General features: G+C 47.1%; 1 protein-coding gene across 1 annotated transcript; it reads right to left on the bottom strand.

The window, feature by feature from the left end:
• Nucleotides 1-2,417: 2,417 nt before the first annotated feature.
• On the bottom strand, nucleotides 2,418-7,127 carry LOC148517734 (ankyrin repeat and SOCS box protein 17-like). Its single transcript, XM_088478327.1, has 4 exons — nucleotides 7,113-7,127; nucleotides 5,563-5,831; nucleotides 3,429-3,708; nucleotides 2,418-2,579 (listed from the first exon to the last, which is right to left on the bottom strand). Exons 1-4 carry the CDS (start codon nucleotides 7,125-7,127, stop codon nucleotides 2,418-2,420), a joined length of 726 nt encoding a protein of 241 aa, XP_088334453.1.
• Between the last annotated feature and the right edge of the window lie 11,782 nt (nucleotides 7,128-18,909).

The raw sequence follows: 18,909 nt of genomic DNA, 5'->3' as shown, positions 1-18,909 counted from the left end.
GTCTGGTGATGTCTATGCGTTCCAGACTTCAGGCTGTAATTGCCTGCAAAAGATTTGCAACAAAGTATTAAAAAGTGAAAGTTAGATTTAGGATTGTTTAGTTTGTCCCATTACTTTTGGCCCCTTAAAAAGTGGGAGGCACATATAGAAACCGTTGTAATTCCTACACCGTTCACCTGATTTTGATGTAATTACCCTCAAATTAAATCTGAAAGTCTGCAGTAAATCACATCTTGTTTGTTTCATTTCAAAGCCATTGTGGTGGTGAATAGAGGCCAAAATATAAAAATTCTGTCAATGTCCCAATATTTATGGACCTGACTGTATATATATACATACACACATGTATAACTGGATACACCGCACACATGTCAGTTTGATTAACACAGCAGGCACCACGCCGACATGTTTCGCTGCTGATTAAGCTTTGTTAAGCTTAATTACTACTACTGTCAATTTGCTTACACCATCTGGACTCAAGCATAGATAACCTTAAAACCTGGACTGTAGTGACGTAGTTTAGGGAACCGCAGCCCGCAGGGATAAATAAAATTATCCACTCAGTGTATTGTTACTAGTAATACGCAGATTCTAGTCATCAACTAGTATATCGGAGTTGGGTCACCCGGTAATTGAAGATCAAGTTTATTCCTTCAATAGAAAAAAAAATGCACGTGGTCTCCTAATAATATCCTCCAGAAACATGCAATAAAAAAATATAAAAAAGACACCGGAGGCCTATTTCCCCAACTTCATTAAAGGAGTGGTTCTCCAGGTTGGATCTATACATGACTATGACGTTAATTCTGCTCTCTGGCGTTTTTGGTTGGAATTTAAGTCCTCTACGGCGTATAAGGAGGTTAATTATTATTTTTTTCTTTTTCTTTTTCTCTTTTTATTTTCCTATTTTTTTATGTGCTACTACAAACGCTGTTATAACAATGTCGAGGTAATTGTTGTTTTTCGAACTTGGAATAACAATATACAGTATGTTTGCTATTCTTTTTCAAAAATTGTCCAAGGTACTGTAAGTTGAATTTACAATTTCCTCTAAATTCTCAGTTCAGAATATTATTTTTTTATATAACACTAATTTAAAATATATTTTCACTGTTTATTGGATGTTTGTACAAAACTATTTGAAAATAATATATTTATATATATATATATATATATATATATATATGTATATATATATATATATATATATATAGATATATTGCAAAAAGAAAAAAAGCATTAAAAAAATAAAACAATAGTGTAATTCTGACATTAATTTCAACTCCCAGGTGACCGACCATATGATTGGAAAAAAATGCCCTTCCAATAGTTTTCCAAACTCCAAAAGGAAGAAAAGCAATGCTCCCCCAAATAGACCGGAACTGGCAATTAAGTGAGCAGCACCCTGATGGTGACTGCTTACATTGTGGCTTACATAAAATATTGTGTTGTCCGCATATAAGATTTCTTTAACCGACCATCTATGGCCTCAGAGGAGTGGTATTACTCGTATAATGAAAAATATATAAAAAAAAACTCAAGGTGCAAGATAGATAACCTTAAACATAAGTTTTATTGTAACAATGTAAAAAACATTGTGTTACAGTCCATACCGGAAACAATGGTAAAAAGGCCATATGTTGCCTTACAGGAAGGATAGATGGAACCCCGGTATTCCTACTCTGGGCTGCCTTAGACCCCTAAACCAGATAGCATAGTACTCCCCTTATCACTCTCCAACACGTTTCAACGCGCAAGTCAGCATGTGTGTTGTGCTGTCGCAGCCATGGAAACCCAGGGACAATCTGATTGGAGGCCTTGGAAATAATAATAAATAGGATAAAGTCTCGGAATGGGGCACTCCCACCATGTGTCACAGGAAGAGCCTGGTGCGTAATAATAACCCCAGCATACGACTGCTATGTGATAAATGGTTTATGACATCTACCCCCAGCTCTTCAAGCGCTGTACAGTGCTGAGAGCAGGGCGTAGATGAAACCCCACAGCGTAATGTTACACCTGCTGGGACACAGGACAGCACGGATGACAAATGCTTGAGATGAATGCAGGATGGCCCTTGTACGCAGGTAGCTGGAGAGGTGCTTGATACGGTATGCTCTGTGGGCGCAGGTTACTGGATACTGATGCCAATGTGCTCTGTGAGTGGGCAGATCACTGGAGACAAAGTCAGCTGCAGGTGTTGACATGACAATGCCGAACCCGGAAACGTGGGCTAAGACCCCGATGGATGATGCTCTGCACCTGAATGAAGCAGCCATGTGATCCCCCGTGTCCGGAGTACTGTAACCAGGGCTGACGCAGGGTGGAAAAGGAACAGGTGCGCTTATAATTAGGTGGCGACCCATGATGCAGGGTGACTCCAGGAAAGGTCTTGCTCACGTCATCAGCATCAGATGTTACTGCTCCAAATGTAAATACCCCTTCAGAGAGCTGGGGAACTCCAGGCTGAATATCCCATCTGGCAGCTGTTCCGTCTGCAGCAATTGTTTCCGGAGCTGTAGCTTGCAGAGATGAGCCAGCTTGCAGGGAACTCTGCTTCCGGTTGGTGGGATGTAGTCCTGCCAGTTGGGAATGATGGGAATTGCGTAACACATTCTTGCCTGGACATTTATAAAAAAAAAAATATATATATGTATTTTATATTGTAACAAGACTTCTTTTATTACAGAACATTAAACTCTATCACTGCGTATACAAACACCGGCTTTGTCAGTATGCAAAAGTGAGCAGATAATCTCAGTATGATACCATTATTTGGACCTGGGTATAATATGACGTCTGGGCAGTGGACAAGCAAAGTGATATTGGAGGAGCTGATTGGAGCTGTGACAGATGCTAACATTTAAGCTGTAATTACATTAAAACAAAAAGTAAATAGGTAACTGTAATAATGATATAAGGTGAGAAGAGAACTAATGGCGATCAGAGTGCGGTATGAGTCAGCGCCGCTTTCCGGATAGACGCCAATCGCAAATGCGGCTCTAAGTACATTATGTACACTGTGCTGTGCTTTTACACTTTCATTTGTTACATTGGTTTGTGCTACATGTCTGATAAATGTCCTCCCCCGTGACTGAAGTGTATGTTGGGTATTATGCGGGTCCTATAGGCGTTCCTGAGCGGTGATGTGGGGAGGGGCGTGGCTTTAGGCGGGGGTGTGCCATTGTTAGGGACTGTGTCAGTCTTTATTGCAGTATTTTGTTCATTCCGCTGACCAATTAATTGGGGATATCTGTGACTTGTACGCTAAAGTCTACTGCATCTGTATATAATGTTTGGTTGTACCGCTTTCAAAAAGGAGCTAAGCCAGTTTGATGCATAAATCCCTGATATTCTATCACTGTGCCCATATGGCTCTATAATCATTACTATGTACTATGTATAAGTGGCTGTATGGGTGTACTTACCTCTATTTGGGTGACAGGAATAGATGGGAGCACCCTGGCACAGAGCTGGAGGCAGATCTTCGCTTCACCAGCCACACGGATGACTGACCCGTCTTGCCTGACTCTATCCCTTGCTGGGTGGGTGAGGATATTGGCGACAATGCCAAGTGGGTATTGTTCCTCTTCCAGCACCCCGTACTGCAGCAGATACTTGAATGCTTCAGTCTTCCTGCAACGTGCCGCCCATTGTAAAGGTGTTCCTTCTCTCCAGCCGGTTGACCCAAATAGTTCTTTAAAGGGTCTGAGAATTAAACAAACTTATATTAATATTGATGTGACAAGTACCATGCACATACAATCATATGTTCATTAACAAATAACCAACTCCTGTCTCTATAGATGAATTACTCTTCATTGGGACAATGTGTTGGGTATTTTATTAGTGCTGCCTTATGGATGAAATAAGCCTGTGTAAATGCTGTTCTCAGCACCACTGTGTACCAGCATGAAAGCAGTCACCCTCTCGTACACTAAACCAGAGGTTCCCAAACTCCATCCTCATGGCGCTCTAATGGTCCAAGTTTTAAGTATATCAATGCTTGGGCACAGGTGACTTATTTAGTATCAATTTGATTTAACCATCTGGGCTCAACCATGGATATCCTTAAAACCTGGACTGTCAGGGTGCCTTGAGGGCCGAGTTTGGGAACCTCTGCACTAAACAACTATGGGCCTGATTCAGACCCACTCGCGAGCGGCTGTCCGCTCGCAAGTGGGTCGATGTTATGGACTGAGCATGCGCACGACGGAGGGAGCTCCGTCGTGCGCATGCGCCAGACGCGACGAGCGAAGGAAAGTCCTTCGCTCGTTGTGTCTGATCAAAGGGGGCGTGCTGTCAATGTTGACACGTGAACGCCTCCCGTCGGAAGCCGGCCCACTGACATCACTAGTGATGTCAGTGGGAGTGATTTTGGCTCTGATAGAGCCAAAATCACTCCGGAGCTTGCGGTTGAAAACCTCAACCGCAGGCTCCGGCTCGCAATTTCGATGGTCGCGATGGTCACGACCATCGCGGCCATCACAATGCACGCTCGTATAGCCTGTGGGTGGTGACCCACAGCTATACGAGCGTCCAGGAGGACGCTCCATTTTCATGGAGCCCGGCCCTCATTCAGAGCGTGCGCTCTGCTCAGAGCGTACGGCTCTGAATGAGGACCTATGTCCTCTGCTGAGGGTAGTGATAACAACTGGCTGCCTTCTTGGATCTAATGTAATAAACTATTTTTGCCTTTCTTTTTTTTCAGTCGCAGTTCTGTAGATCTGCTCCCAGGACCCATAAGTGCTGTATTGTGATGTCATTATGTCATTTGCAGGTCCCAGGCACTGTGTGAATGACATGGCAAACAGCATCATATTAGGGTGTAGGAGAAATATCAGTTATAATCATGGTATTAATCGTACAGGGTTTTCTGGTTTGTTTGTTTTTTTTCCTGAGATTTCAGGAGAATTTAGAAGAACTGTAAAATATTATGAGGTCTATGTACTAAATCTTGGAGAGAGATAAAGTACCAATCAGCACCTGTCATTTTTCAAACACAGCCTGTAATGTGACAGTTAGGAGCTGATTGGTTGGTAATTTATCTCTCTCAAAGACTTAGTACATAGCCACCTAATATGTTACGTATGTAGCCAAAACCATATATTTCATAAGTTAAAAGATGGAGCCTGCTCATTAAAGCTTGCATTTGTCTTGTGATATGAGTTGACCCCCTTATATGTACTTGTATTATTAGGAGGAGATTTAGCAAAGCTTGTAATTAATTAATTTGTTATATAAAGATTCACACAACTATATAAGTACTTTATGTACTAAGCTCTGGAAAGTGATACATTGGAAAGTTATAAACTACCAACCAATCAACTCCTAACTGTCATTTTTCAAACACAACCTGTAAAAAGACAATTAGAAGCTGATCGGTTGGTACTTTATCGCTCTCCACTTTATCTGTCTCCAAGCTTAAATGAATCTCCACCTAAACCTTTTACACGTGGAATCCCCCTCTCAGAAATCAGCGCGTCTGACTGTATGAACAGAATAAACAGGCCCCTCCCACCTGTGTTGCATGTGACTAGATGGGCGGGACTTTGTACATACCTGTATGCAAAGGCCAGAGGGCTGGTTTTGTCCTTCGTGTACTGACTGGTCTTCAGCAGCAACAGCTTCACCAATTCAGGGTCATTGTTCCCCACGAAAATCCAGTAAGATATTGCATTCACGCAAATATCTATGAAGTCCTTCCTCAGCCGCTGGAAACGGCCGGATGCTGATCTCCCCACAAATGAGATCAGGTCCGTGAGGAGGACATCCAGCTCCTCGGATGTGATGTTGTGGAGCTTTTTCTCCAGGACTTTGTTGATCCTCCGCTTAAAGTGTGGTAGAGCGAAAGGTTTTACAAACTTTGGCCCTCATTCAGAGCCACTCGCTATTTGAGGTCGTTCGTTCTAAAACAAGAGGTGGCTATTCAAATGAACCGTTCGCTGTTTGCGGTCTGTTCACGCCTCTACGTCTGAACGAGCGAACAAAACTTGCGCTCTTTTTTTAAAAAATACGCCCCCTGGCCGCTCGCATCCTACGTCATGTCCGCTATTTATTAGATTAATCGAGTACATCGAACAGGGTATGAGCTGCTCGCTATTCTTGTGGTTGGTTTTTGCTACCACAATTTTGCGAGCAGTTCTGGTTATAAAATAACCCAGTGACGTGGTCAATGACGCTGCTGTTTTAAATATGCACACCCATAAAACGCCCGTTTTGACCTTTAAGCACGCCTGCGATCGGATCTCCACTCCCCGTTTTCAAGCACCTTCCCCTGTTACCACCCACATACGCCTCATTCTGTCACTCAAAATAGCAGGCATTCGCTATTTTGCAAGCACACGATTTTCGGCCGCACTGAGTGGTTCGCGCATGCGTATTTCGATCCGTACGCATGCGCAGTTGGGCAAACATCGCTCGGATCGAACGAGCAGCCACTTGCATCCGGCTCTGAATCAGGGCCTTTGTCTCCAGGAGATGCATAAAGAGGTTTTGTTTGCTAAAGCAACAGAAAAACGTCATAGCTGCAAAGGCTACTATGGCGAATGGGCAGGACTGCTAGGGCTCCTCTATTTATAACGTACTGTAAAGTTCTGTGATGTCATAATGTGTCTTACATCACAGAATATTGTCAGTGGCAGGTCAGTTGTCACTTACAGGTGGGATTTTTTTTTTAGTTTACAGGTAAATTTGATTCTGATTAAACCAAAATTTCCCTTGAATTGGAGCAAAATTAAATTTTTCAGCTTTTTTTTAAATATTTTTAGCAGCAGAATAAATGACAAGATGAATACATCTAAAAGACTTTCTATATTCATAATAGTTTGTAATTATTGTATTTAGGTTTAGAATTTATCAAAGGCCTTCTAAAATCCCTACTGCCAACAGTAATAAAGGATTGCCGCCAGTGTTAACGCTGCTATTATCGGCCAAAAGTTGAAACAGCATTTTATAAGGTTATGTTTTACACTTTTTGTATTTTCTCTGTTTTTTATATAACTTATAACAAAAAAACTTTTGATACTTGAACAAAAATTTTTATTTTTATTTTATTTAGTTATTTATTTGTTTTAAATCTATTTTCAAATTATTTTTTTGGGGACAAATACCTGCAGTACCGCCATAGGCTGACCTGGAGATGCTGGAAGTGACCCTTTATCACTCCAGCTGGTATTGCTACCACTGCTGACTATCGCTTAGCAGCCACAGCAATAATTTGTGGTGATGAGGGACATTTTATCACTGCGATAAATAAATCCGCTGGAAACTTGGAGCTACTGAAAAATAGGCTACATGGTCTCAGGGGCGGATTGGGCCACCAGGACACCGGGCCGGTTCCCGCTGGGCTGGTCCCTACAGTGGCCGGCGGCCGCCCAACTGTTCCCAACTCCTGCTGCCGCAATCGAGCAGCTCTACACATGCACAGCTGCTGGGAGAGAAAAATTAGGCTGATGGGACAGCCGCTGCGCAGCCGCTGCAGGTCCTCCCATAAGCCATCGCTGACCACTGACGGCTCTTTCCTCTATCCGGCTCCTCTGCACCCGGGCCCGACTCCACGCGTCCAGGACAGCAGCACAGTGCCGTGGCCAAGGGAAGCAGCGCTGCAGCAGGCAGCCAACAAGACCAAGTTGCGTGCGGCGGCCGGTGTTTTAAGGATCAGACAAACACTAGGGGATGGGGGGAATGAATGTGGCTGACACACGGGCCCGGCTGAGACACACAGGTGCTGGGGGGAATAAGGCTGGCACACATTGGGGCAAGGGCACACAGGAGCTGGGACACAGGGCTGGGGCACACAGGTGCTTGGGGAATGAGGCTAACACAGATTTGGGATGAGACCCACCCTGGGGCTGGGGAATGGGTTTGAGACACACACTGGGGCTGAGGGGAATGATGCTGACACACACTGGGGCTGGGGAGAATGAGGCAGACACACACTGGGGCTGGGGGGAATGAGGCGGACAGACACACACTGGGGCTGGGGGGAATGAGGCAGACACACACTGGGGCTGGGAGGAATGGGGCAGACACACACTGGGGCTGGGGGGAATGAGACAGAAACACACTGGGGATGGGGGAATGAGGCAGACACACACTGGGGATGGGGGGAATGAGGCAGACACACACTGGGGCTGGGAGGAATGAGGCAGACACACACTGGGGCTGGGAGGAATGAGGCAGACACACACTGGGGCTGGGAGGAATGAGGCAGACACACACTGGGGATGGGGGGAATGGGGCAGACACATACTGGGGATGGGGGGAATGAGGCGGACAGACACTGGGGCTGGGAGGAATGAGGCGGACAGACACTGGGGCTGGGAGGAATGAGGCAGACACTGGGGATGGGGGGAATGAGGCAGACACACACTGGGGATGGGGGGAATGAGGCGGACAGACACTGGGGCTGGGAGGAATGAGGCAGACACACACTGGGGATGGGGGGAATGAGGCAGACACACACTGGGGATGGGGGGAATGAGGCGGACACACACTGGGGATGGGGGGAATGAGGCGGACACACACTGGGGCTGGGGGGAATGAGGTGGACAGGCACACTCTGGGACTGGGGGGAATGAGGCAGACACACACTGGGGCTGGGGGGAATGGGGCAGACACACACTGGGCCTGGGAGGAATGGGGCAGACACACACTGGGGATGGGGGAATGAGGCAGACACACACTGGGGATGGGGGGAATGAGGCAGACACACACTGGGGCTGGGTGGAATGAGGCAGACACACACTGGGGCTGGGGGGAATGAGGCAGGCACACACTGGGGATGAGGGGATTGAGGCAGACACACACTGGGGCTGGGAGGAATTAGGCAGACACACACTGGGCTGGGGGGAATGAGGCAGAAACACACTGGGGTTGGGAGGAATGAGGCAGACACAGACTGGGGATGGGGGGAATGGGGAAGACACATACTGGGGATGGGGGGAATGAGGCAGAAACACACTGGGGTTGGGAGGAATGAGGCAGACACAGACTGGGGATGGGGGGAATGGGGCAGACACATACTGGGGATGGGGGGAATGGGGCAGACAGACACTGGGGCTGGGAGGAATGAGGCAGACACACACTGGAGATGGGGGGAATGAGGCAGACACACACTGGGGATGGGGGAATGAGGCGGACACACACTGGGGATGGGGGGAATGAGGCGGACACACACTGGGGATGGGGGGAATGAGGCGGACACACACTGGGGATGGGGGGAATGAGGCGGACACACACTGGGGCTGGGGGGAATGAGGCGGACAGACACACACTGGGGCTGGGGGGAATGAGGCAGACACACACTGGGGCTGGGGGGAATGGGGCAGACACACACTGGGGCTGGGGGGAATGGGGCAGACACACACTGGGGATGGGGGAATGAGGCAGACACACACTGGGGATGGGGGGAATGAGGCAGACACACACTGGTGCTGGGAGGAATGAGGCAGACACACACTGGGGCGGGGAGGAATGAGGCAGACACACACTGGGGCTGGGGGGAATGAGGCAGACACACACTGGGGATGGGGGGAATGAGGCAGACACACACTGGGGCTGGGAGGAATGAGGCAGACACACACTGGGGCTGGGGGGAATGAGGCAGAAACACACTGGGGTTGGGAGGAATGAGGCAGACACACACTGGGGATGGGGGGAATGGGGCAGACACATACTGGGGATGGGGGGAATAAGGCAGACAGACACTGGGGCTGGGAGGAATGAGGCGGACACACACTGGGGATGGGGGGAATGAGGCGGAAACACACTGGGGATGGGGGGAACGAGGCGGACACACACTGGGGATGGGGGGAATGAGGCAGAAACACACTGGGGCTGGGGGGAATGAGGCGGACACACACTGGGGATGGGGGGAATGAGGTAGACACACACTGGGGCTGGGAGGAATGAGGCAGACACACACTGGGGCTGGGGGGAATGAGGCAGACACACACTGGGGCTGGGAGGAATGAGGCAGACACACACTGGGGATGGGGGGAATGAGGCAGACACACACTGGTGCTGGGAGGAATGAGGCAGACACACACTGGGGCTGGGGGGAATGAGGCAGACACACACTGGGGCTGGGAGGAATGAGGCAGACACACACTGGGGATGGGGGGAATGGGGCAGTCACATACTGAGGATGGGGGGAATGAGGCGGACAGACACTGGGGCTGGGAGGAATGAGGCAGACACACACTGGGGATGGGGGGAATGAGGCGGACACACACTGGGGATGGGCGGAATGAGGCGGACAGACACTGGGGATGGGGGGAATGAGGCGGACAGACACTGGGGCTGGGGGGAATGGGGCGGACACACACTGGGGCTGGGAGGAATGAGGCGGACACACACTGGGGCTGGGAGGAATGAGGCGGACACACACTGGGGCTGGGAGGAATGAGGCGGACACACACTGGGGATGGGGGGAATGAGGCGGACACACACTGGAGCTGGGAGGAATGAGGCAGACACACACTGGGGCTGGGAGGAATGAGGCAGACACACTCTGGGGATGGGGGGAATGAGGCAGACACACACTGGGGATGGGGGAAATGAGGCAGACACACACTGGTGATGGGGGGAATGAGGCAGACACACACTGGGGCTGGGGGGAATGGGGCAGACACACACTGGGGCTGGGGGGAATGGGGCAGACACACACTGGGGATGGGGGGAATGAGGCAGACACACACTGGGGCTGGGGGGAATGAGGCAGACACACACTGGGGCTGGAAGGAATGAGGCAGGGACACACTGGGACTGGGGGGAATGAGGCAGACACACACTGGGGCTGTGAGGAATGAGGCAGATACACACTGTGGAGGGGGGGAATGAGGCAGACACACACTGGGGCTGGGAGGAATGAGGCAGACACACACTGGGGCTGGGGGGAATGGGGCAGACACATACTGGGGCTGGGGGGAATGGGGCAGACACACACTGGGGCTGGAGGGAATGGGGCAGACACACACTGGGGCTGGGAGGAATGAGGCAGACACACACTGGGGCTGGGGGGAATGAGGCAGACACACACTGGGGATGGGGGGAATGAGGCAGACACACACTGGTGCTGGGGGGAATGAGGCAGACACACACTGGGGATGGGGGGAATGAGGCGGACAGACACACATTGGGGATGGGGGGAATGAGGCAGACACACACTGGGGCTGGGAGGAATGAGGCAGACACACACTGCGGATGGGGAGAATGAGGCAGACACACACTGGGGCTGGGAGGAATGAGGCAGGCACACACTGGGGATGGGGGGAATGAGGCGGACACACACTGGGGTTGGGGGGAATGAGGCAGACACACACTCTGGCTGGGGAATGAGGCAGACACACTGGGGCTGGGGGGAATAAGGCAGACACACTGGGGCTGGGGAGAATGAGGCAGACACACTGGGGCTGGGGAGAATGAGGCAGACACACTGGTCGGTTTAAAATTAAATATGCGCGTCGCCATTTTGCAAATGGCAATGAGACACCATTTTGCGACTGGCTGCCCAGCGCCATTTTAGTGAATCTCACCATTATAAGTACATACGGCGATGTTCCCCTGTCCTATTTACCCCATAACCCTAATTTCCTGTACCTTAATACTAGCCCTCCCTACCCTGCACCCTAACCCTCCCTTTAGGTGCCTAAACCTAACTCTCCCTCTTAGTGCCTAACCCTCCCCCCTTAGTGACTAACCCTAACACCCCCCGGTGGTACCTGAACCTAACCCCCCCTGCCCAGAGCCTAACCCTAACCACCACCCCCCTCCCGCAGCCTAACGCTAACTCCCTCCAGGGGCAACTAAACCTAAATCATCGTCCCCTGCGGCTGATACTCACCTTTCTGCGGAGTCCTTATGATAGGGGTGCAGTCCACCGGGATCCCGTCATCGGCAACTCGAGTCATGTCGGGATTTCGGTGCCGGTGTTGTCTCGGCATCTGGGTTTCTGATTGCGGGGTTCCGGCAGACGACATCCAACTTGTCAGGGTGCTCACCGCATCCCTTCCATGCACAAATTTATGCCACATATATTGGTATTTTTAAATAATATTTCCAGCTACTCCTCCGCAGTCAATTCAGACATGCCACCACGGGAAGCAGTCGGGAAGCCGACGGACGGAATCCCGACCATTGGCTTCCCGACTGTCTAATCCCGGCAAGGGTTAAATGACAGGCATCGAAATCCCGACGCCTGTCATTTTACCTACGCCGGGAGCCCGACACCCGGCTTACCGATTGAAGGTAAGCTGGGTGCCAGGCGCGGAAAGCCGCGGGGGGTGAGGGTTAGGTTTAGGGTTCCCGGGCGGGGACTTAGGGTTAAGCACCACCATGGGAGTTTAGGGTTAGGCTAGGGGAAGGGAGGGTTAGGGTTAGGCACTTGGTAGGGGAGGTTTTGGTTAGGGACCCCCCCGGGGGACTTAGGTTTAGGCGGCAGGGAAGGTGGGGATAGGTTTAGGCACTTAGAGGGGGGATTAGGGTTAGACACGGGGGGGAGGTTAGGGTTAGGCACACCTAAGGGAGGGTTAGGAAGCAGAAGAGGTTAGGAAATACTTACATTGGGATGATCGGGATTTTCACTGCTGCCGGGATGCCGCTGTCGGGATTTTAATCATACTGAATCCGCCACCATATACATCTTGGTTACTCAATAATCAAGTGTTTCATTGGGATACATTGTTATAGTAGACAAAATTCCCATCAAAAGAATAATCCTGCATATGTCACCAGCTACTTAGATATAGTTTTTAAATCACAGCGGATAAATAGGAGAGTGTGTTCCCAATGTAAGGACTTCATGTGCATGCCTTGCTGTATTTAGTCATAATGCCTTCCAAGTGGCAAACGCAGGATTTCTAGAGCTGGGTTCCCAAATGCCTGATTTTAGAGCGAGTGTGGCCAGTCCATGAAGAGGACATAATTAGCACTTTACCAGCTTTAATATGCGTCATACATAGTGTATTGTGTGTCATAATTCCAGCATATACAGGACCAGCGGTCACACTAAGCCATTAGATGCAGCAGTAGGGCCATCCTGCCTGAGATGAATGTGTTTATGTCAGATGTGGGTACCATTCCAGAGTATGGGAGCAAGTCCAAGAGTCTGGGGGAGCAGCAGAATTACCTATCACTGCCCTGGGCATATATGTACATATTATTCTTGTTATGCACTGGATAGTGTATTATTTATTATACAGTATTTATAACCCTATTGATAGTCTACAGCAGTGCACCCCTAACAGTGCATGTTTTCCAGATCTCCTAATTGGTGCACATGTGTATGTATAACTGGCTGGCACAGGTGGTGTTAATAATTTCATTTGTGATTCTGAGAAGAACATGCAGCACTAGTAATATTATATTTTATTACTATTTCTATTGTGGTCATGGTGTGGGCTGGGGAGTGGGGTTTCCAGGCAACCAGAACCCCCCCCCCCCGAATTTGCCTATGCCTCCAAAATAAGTCCTGCATAATTAGTGATATTTCTTAATCACAGCTAAACATAACTTATTAACAATGCAAAATATATAGCCATATAGTGCACAGTAGATCCATTCAATTATTAATACCTGAAATAGCTTTCCCGCTAGGCTGTTTTAGCCCTGCTCGATTTCTAAAGGGCAGAATGTGCCCTGCCCCACTTGGCAGTGCCCCACTAAGACAGCCTGCGGGTGCCGTCCCCACCCACGAGCCGCAGTGTCCTGCGGGAGAGGAAAGTAGCAGTGCAGTGGTCACTGCCAGTGAATGAATGCCAGGCGCTGACACAGGAGCACTTGGGGGCAGGCCGGCATGTCCATAATTGCCGGGCATGCCCCCAAGAGTGATGAAAAGGGGGCATGTCTTAAAGACATGTCCCCTTTTCTCATGGCTACGCCCCTTTTTAGGTGCATTCACCTTCAGTGCCCGCAGATGTGCCCCTATCTAGGTCCGGTGCCTCCCTAGTACCAGACCTAGAATTAACACTAATGAAATACATGTATAACGCATACAGTAGATAAAGTAATTGGATGGTGTGTGGTGCAGCAGGAGGGGTGTGAGATAAATAATGGTATAGTACCCTGCACTTACTGAGGGGAAACACTTCTGCTTTTATCTGTTTACCTAATGGCATTGTACAGAACAATGAGAGAGTGATTCCTCCAGTGCAGGAAAGAAGCAAATATGTATTTTATCTACCAATAATGGGTCTACTGAGCACTATGTGGCTGTATACTATGACACTGTATCCCAATGATACACTTCAATAGTTAATTAACCAAGATGTATATATGGTGGAAAGTCTTTATTGACTACAGAGAAGTAGCTGGAAACACTGAAATATTATATAAAAATACTGATATATGTGGCATAAATTTGGGATGTACTCAGCGGTGTCGGAACGATTTTATGTTATATTATGAGAGGCAACATAAAAATGTTTCAGCCCCTGTACCGCCCCTCACCAATACTCCCATCCTCATCCCTCCCTTCCCTCTTACATGAGCGGCGGGCGTACACGGATGGTAAGGGGCTGTGCTTTATAGCAATAGGCTGCACAGCCCCTGCACTGCACAGAGGAGGAGGTATATTGTATGGTGCCCCACCCTTTTCCGTCACCCATGGATGTACTTGGAATTACTGTAATAAATCTATGGCTGCAGCAGACAACCTACTTCAGACTTGAATTGCTCTCAATATACTAATTTATGATAAATTAATTTGTGAAGATATTTTAAGACTATGGGCCGTATTCCATTAGGAGCGAAAAGTCAGTTATCACCATTTTCACTTATCCCCATATTCGCAGGTGCGAAAAGTCTTTGTAAAAAAATGGGGATAAGTTTTCACAACTGCATAGGTGGTGAAAAAAAGTGCAGAATTGGGGTTTTGGAGTGCAGAATAAAACACATAGCCTGCAGCCTTTGGAATGTCCCCTTAAAGTAATCTGTGTGAAAAAAAAAAAAAAAAAATTCCTCAGGACACCCCCAAAAAGGTACTTTCATTTTGGGGGCATAAAAAAATAATATTAGGGGACAAACTTCTAAACTAGCGAAATAAACTCCGGGGGCGTTCCCAAGTATGCGGCAGGTGTTTTCTAGAATGCGGCAGGTGAATTTTTTAAGAATTTTCAAAAATCACTTTAGGGACTTAAAAATATGCTTGCACCCATTTTCATGTACCCCATATTTGATGGGACTAGCAAATTGCTATTCTTCACCACTTCTTACAAGACATTTATGCACCTGCCGTGGCTATTTAAAAACCCCAATTACCTTCAGCAGGCCCATAGTGATTCCCCATGTTTTGGTCACAAGCTGATTTCCCCAAAAGTGACAGGACTTTACGATACTTACCTTTCCACTGGGTCCCGTTTTCGCTGGAACCTAATTGAATACGGGGATAAGCGGGCACGCGCCCGATACTTTATCCCAGGAAAAGACGGCGATGATGGCAAAAAGTCCGACCTCCGACATTTCGCCTCAAATTGAATATGGCCGTATGTTTTGTTTTATTTTCCTTTGTGAGAAATTATTCGCCGATCTAATTATCTCTGGAGGTATTGGTTGTAATTAAGATATTTCACTTATTGTTCTTTATTATCCAGGTCCTAAGAACTGGGACCACTGAGGTCCTTATTCACAGAATGTGTGTTACCAGGTTTTCTCTATAATAATTGAGCCACTGATTTAGGTGAATTTTTTCTACAGGTATCATCCTGATAAATGTCATCATCCTGATACTTTCATAAGTGATTACTCCAATAAATTATATGTTTACACTCATGTGTGACACGTTACATGTATGTTATGTCCTAAACCCCACTCATTATTTTAGAAAATTTATATATAATTAAAAGTTAAGTTTTAAGGTCATTTATTTACAAAGAAGAGTGCACCACAAAAGGGAACGTTTCCTTTACTGAACCATCCTTTATGGCTCAACATCCATTTTGTTTTCCCTACCCAAACGTTACTATGGTGACTGGCAATGGCTGATGCACTGCACAGCATTCAGACATGTGACATTGGGAAAAAATAACCCCGCCCCAATCTGCAAAACTCCACCCATTTTGGTTAAAAGAATTGCCCTTTTTGGGGTGTGTGAATTGGGGCAGTTGGGCGGTATTATATCCTGCCCCTGATGACCCCTAATCACAGTCTGATACTTTATTTCATACAAATATCTGCCTGTATGGCTGCTGCTAATGTCTGTGTGATGACATCACAATGGCCCATTGTTACACAATAAGTGGTAAGAACACTACAGCTTATCCTGTTGTGTGGTCCCCCCTTAGTGTGGGAAGCGTTGTCTGGAGCTGGTGGTTGTGTAGTTTTGGTAGTGATAGGTTTCAGTTTTTATTTACTTTTTCTTAGTGTCAAGTTAGTGATAGGTTTGAGTTTTTATTTCGTTTTTCTTAGTGTTAAGTTTAGTTTATAAGTATTTAGTATAGTTTAGCATTTTAGTATAGTTTAGTAGGAGAGGAGGGAGGAGGGAGTAGGGAGTAGGAGTTAGGGGGCAGCCATGGGCTGCTTTCCCTTCAAGATACGCTGGCCATGCTCCAAGAAAAAGGTAAGTGCGCTGTTATATTTATTACTCGTACTTTGTTGTTTGCACAATTAGGATTTTTCAAGAATTTCAAAAAGTCTGGAGCTCCCTTGAAAGTGCGCATTTCTGGGCATAGAAGGTGGGGTTTCTCCCAATTTAGTAGGCCTAAATGTAGAGAGGTGTCTATGCCCAAGTCTGACTAAGCTATTTATTATTACTTATAGTATTGCTGGTTCCCAATGGTGGTAAATCGTAGGCGTTACATATGAGCTGATTGGGTGGGTGACAGGGACAGAGGGCAGATTCTGTGACCCTTAGTCACATGACGGTGATGTGGATTTCTGTCCCCCACTGTCCTGCGTCAGGTGTATACAGCCAGTGACTGCTCAGGTAATAGGGTCATATTCAGTTGTGCACATGAATCATAAAAGTTACACACTGACATAAGTAGGCAAACCAATTGCTGGCATATAAATGTTATATTATTATATATACAATAGTTCTTACGTTCTTTCCCCCCCAAAAAATAAAGAGAACGTGTTAGTGTTACAGTGTTCCCCCATTTATTCCTTCATTTCTGCTGGTACATAAATAGATTTCCTGTCCTGTTACTCTATTTGGCACCTAGAAAATAAGGACATTATTAGTACAGTCATTATAGAATTGCCTACAGTATATTGTGTCACCTAGTGCTTCTGGCTGTGACTAGACCTGTGTCTCTGTGTAATGATGGACCAGACACACAGAAGCAGGTGCCCATGGGGATAGCAATAGCTGAGACCTTGGTGTTACTGTGTAATGACTCTGTTATATCATTATTGCTGTAAGTACATTGTTCTCTCTCTCTCTTAGAGACAACGTAAAGCCCAGCTAGCTGAGCAGCAGGAGACGATACAGAGACTGACCTGTAAGAACTCATCTTACCTTCTGTGTTGTGTGGGGAGCAGTAGGTGCCAGGCGTGTGACATGGACAGATGCATGTGTGGTGTTAGCCATGATTGCTTTGTACCCATCTAGTTGGCATTTCCAGGTTAGCTAGTGATACAAGGAGGAGGCAGATTCAGCAGCATTCTAGTAGATTAAAAAGCAAAGTTGCGCCTCCACCTAATTCCATCACACCCCTTATTCCCAATCTAATGGAACATAATATGCTCCATCATCCTATCGCTATTGTATGTAGGCAAGCAAATCACAGTACTTACACAAATAGCCTCCCACATGTAATAAATAACTGTATAGCACATATAACATGGTTTATGCATGGTCTAAGGTGATGTACATCTGTATAATGTTACTGCATAGACTGTGACCAATTGTACTAGCTATGCTCTTTCTTTGTAAGTATATATTTTATTATTATTTATTATCGGTCATTTATATAGTGCATACATATTCCGCAAATATTTACCCATTCACATCAGTCCCTGCACCAGTGGAGCTTACAATCTATGGGCCTAATTCAGAGGTGGACACACTTTAGATTCGGTCTCAACTGGCCAATGGCTTGTTATCTGCGCCTGAGCCGCACATGTGATATATCGCGCAGTGAGTAGCGCAATAAGCACTGTTAGCTTATATAAATACCACTATTCTGACCACACAACTAAAGTGAAGTGAAATATAACCTTTATTGCATCTAAAAAATCATTGTCCCTGTTCTTTGTAGGGCTATGTAGCTGGTTAGAAAAGAATAAAACATAATATGAAGTAAGATCGCTCAATCTGATATTGTCTTGTCCTTATACACAGATAAGATCACACTACAGGAGGAGGAGGTGGTATATATCCTGCAGCAACACCAGGAGAAGATGCGATGTATTGAAGAGAACCATCAGCTGCAGGTCCAACTTATAAAAGCAGAGATTGAGCAGCTGCGAGAACAGGTGAGATACGGATCTATCTATACATGATATTTTCTCTGTAGGTAGAACAGGGCTGGAATAGTAGATGGTGAATTACATTGGGCCCAGGTGCCTTCTTCATTTCCCCGAGAGCTTCTTTGCACTAATGTAACCCCTATGGATCATTTGTGCCCCTAAAACCTTTTTGCACAATTAAACCCTCAGGTACAGATGTGTCCTCACATAACTATACTTCTGGGGGAGGGGCATAGCATAGTCAGGGCGTTTCTCAGCTGCAATACAAGGAAAACTCAAAACAGCCCTCTGTGGGGTTATACACTCTCAGGTCACTGTATTGTACGGGTATAGCCACCCATGACCTTTGCTAAGTATATAGGTTTCAGTATTGTGTGTGCCATGACCTGATGCCGGGGGCGTGGCTGTGGTGGTCACATGGTGGGCGGAGCGCGCTCTGGTTGGTACGTTGGTGAATATCTCAGCATGTTATATGGCTTTCCCTTACATATACTGAGT

The sequence above is a fragment of the Taudactylus pleione genome, unplaced genomic scaffold (genome assembly GCF_031769625.1).
Source record: "Taudactylus pleione unplaced genomic scaffold, aTauple2 ptg000212l, whole genome shotgun sequence".
Taxonomy (NCBI): Eukaryota; Metazoa; Chordata; class Amphibia; order Anura; family Myobatrachidae; genus Taudactylus; species Taudactylus pleione.
The sequence above is the reverse complement of the archived record's forward strand: the minus strand, read 5'-3'. Positions and strand labels throughout refer to the sequence as shown.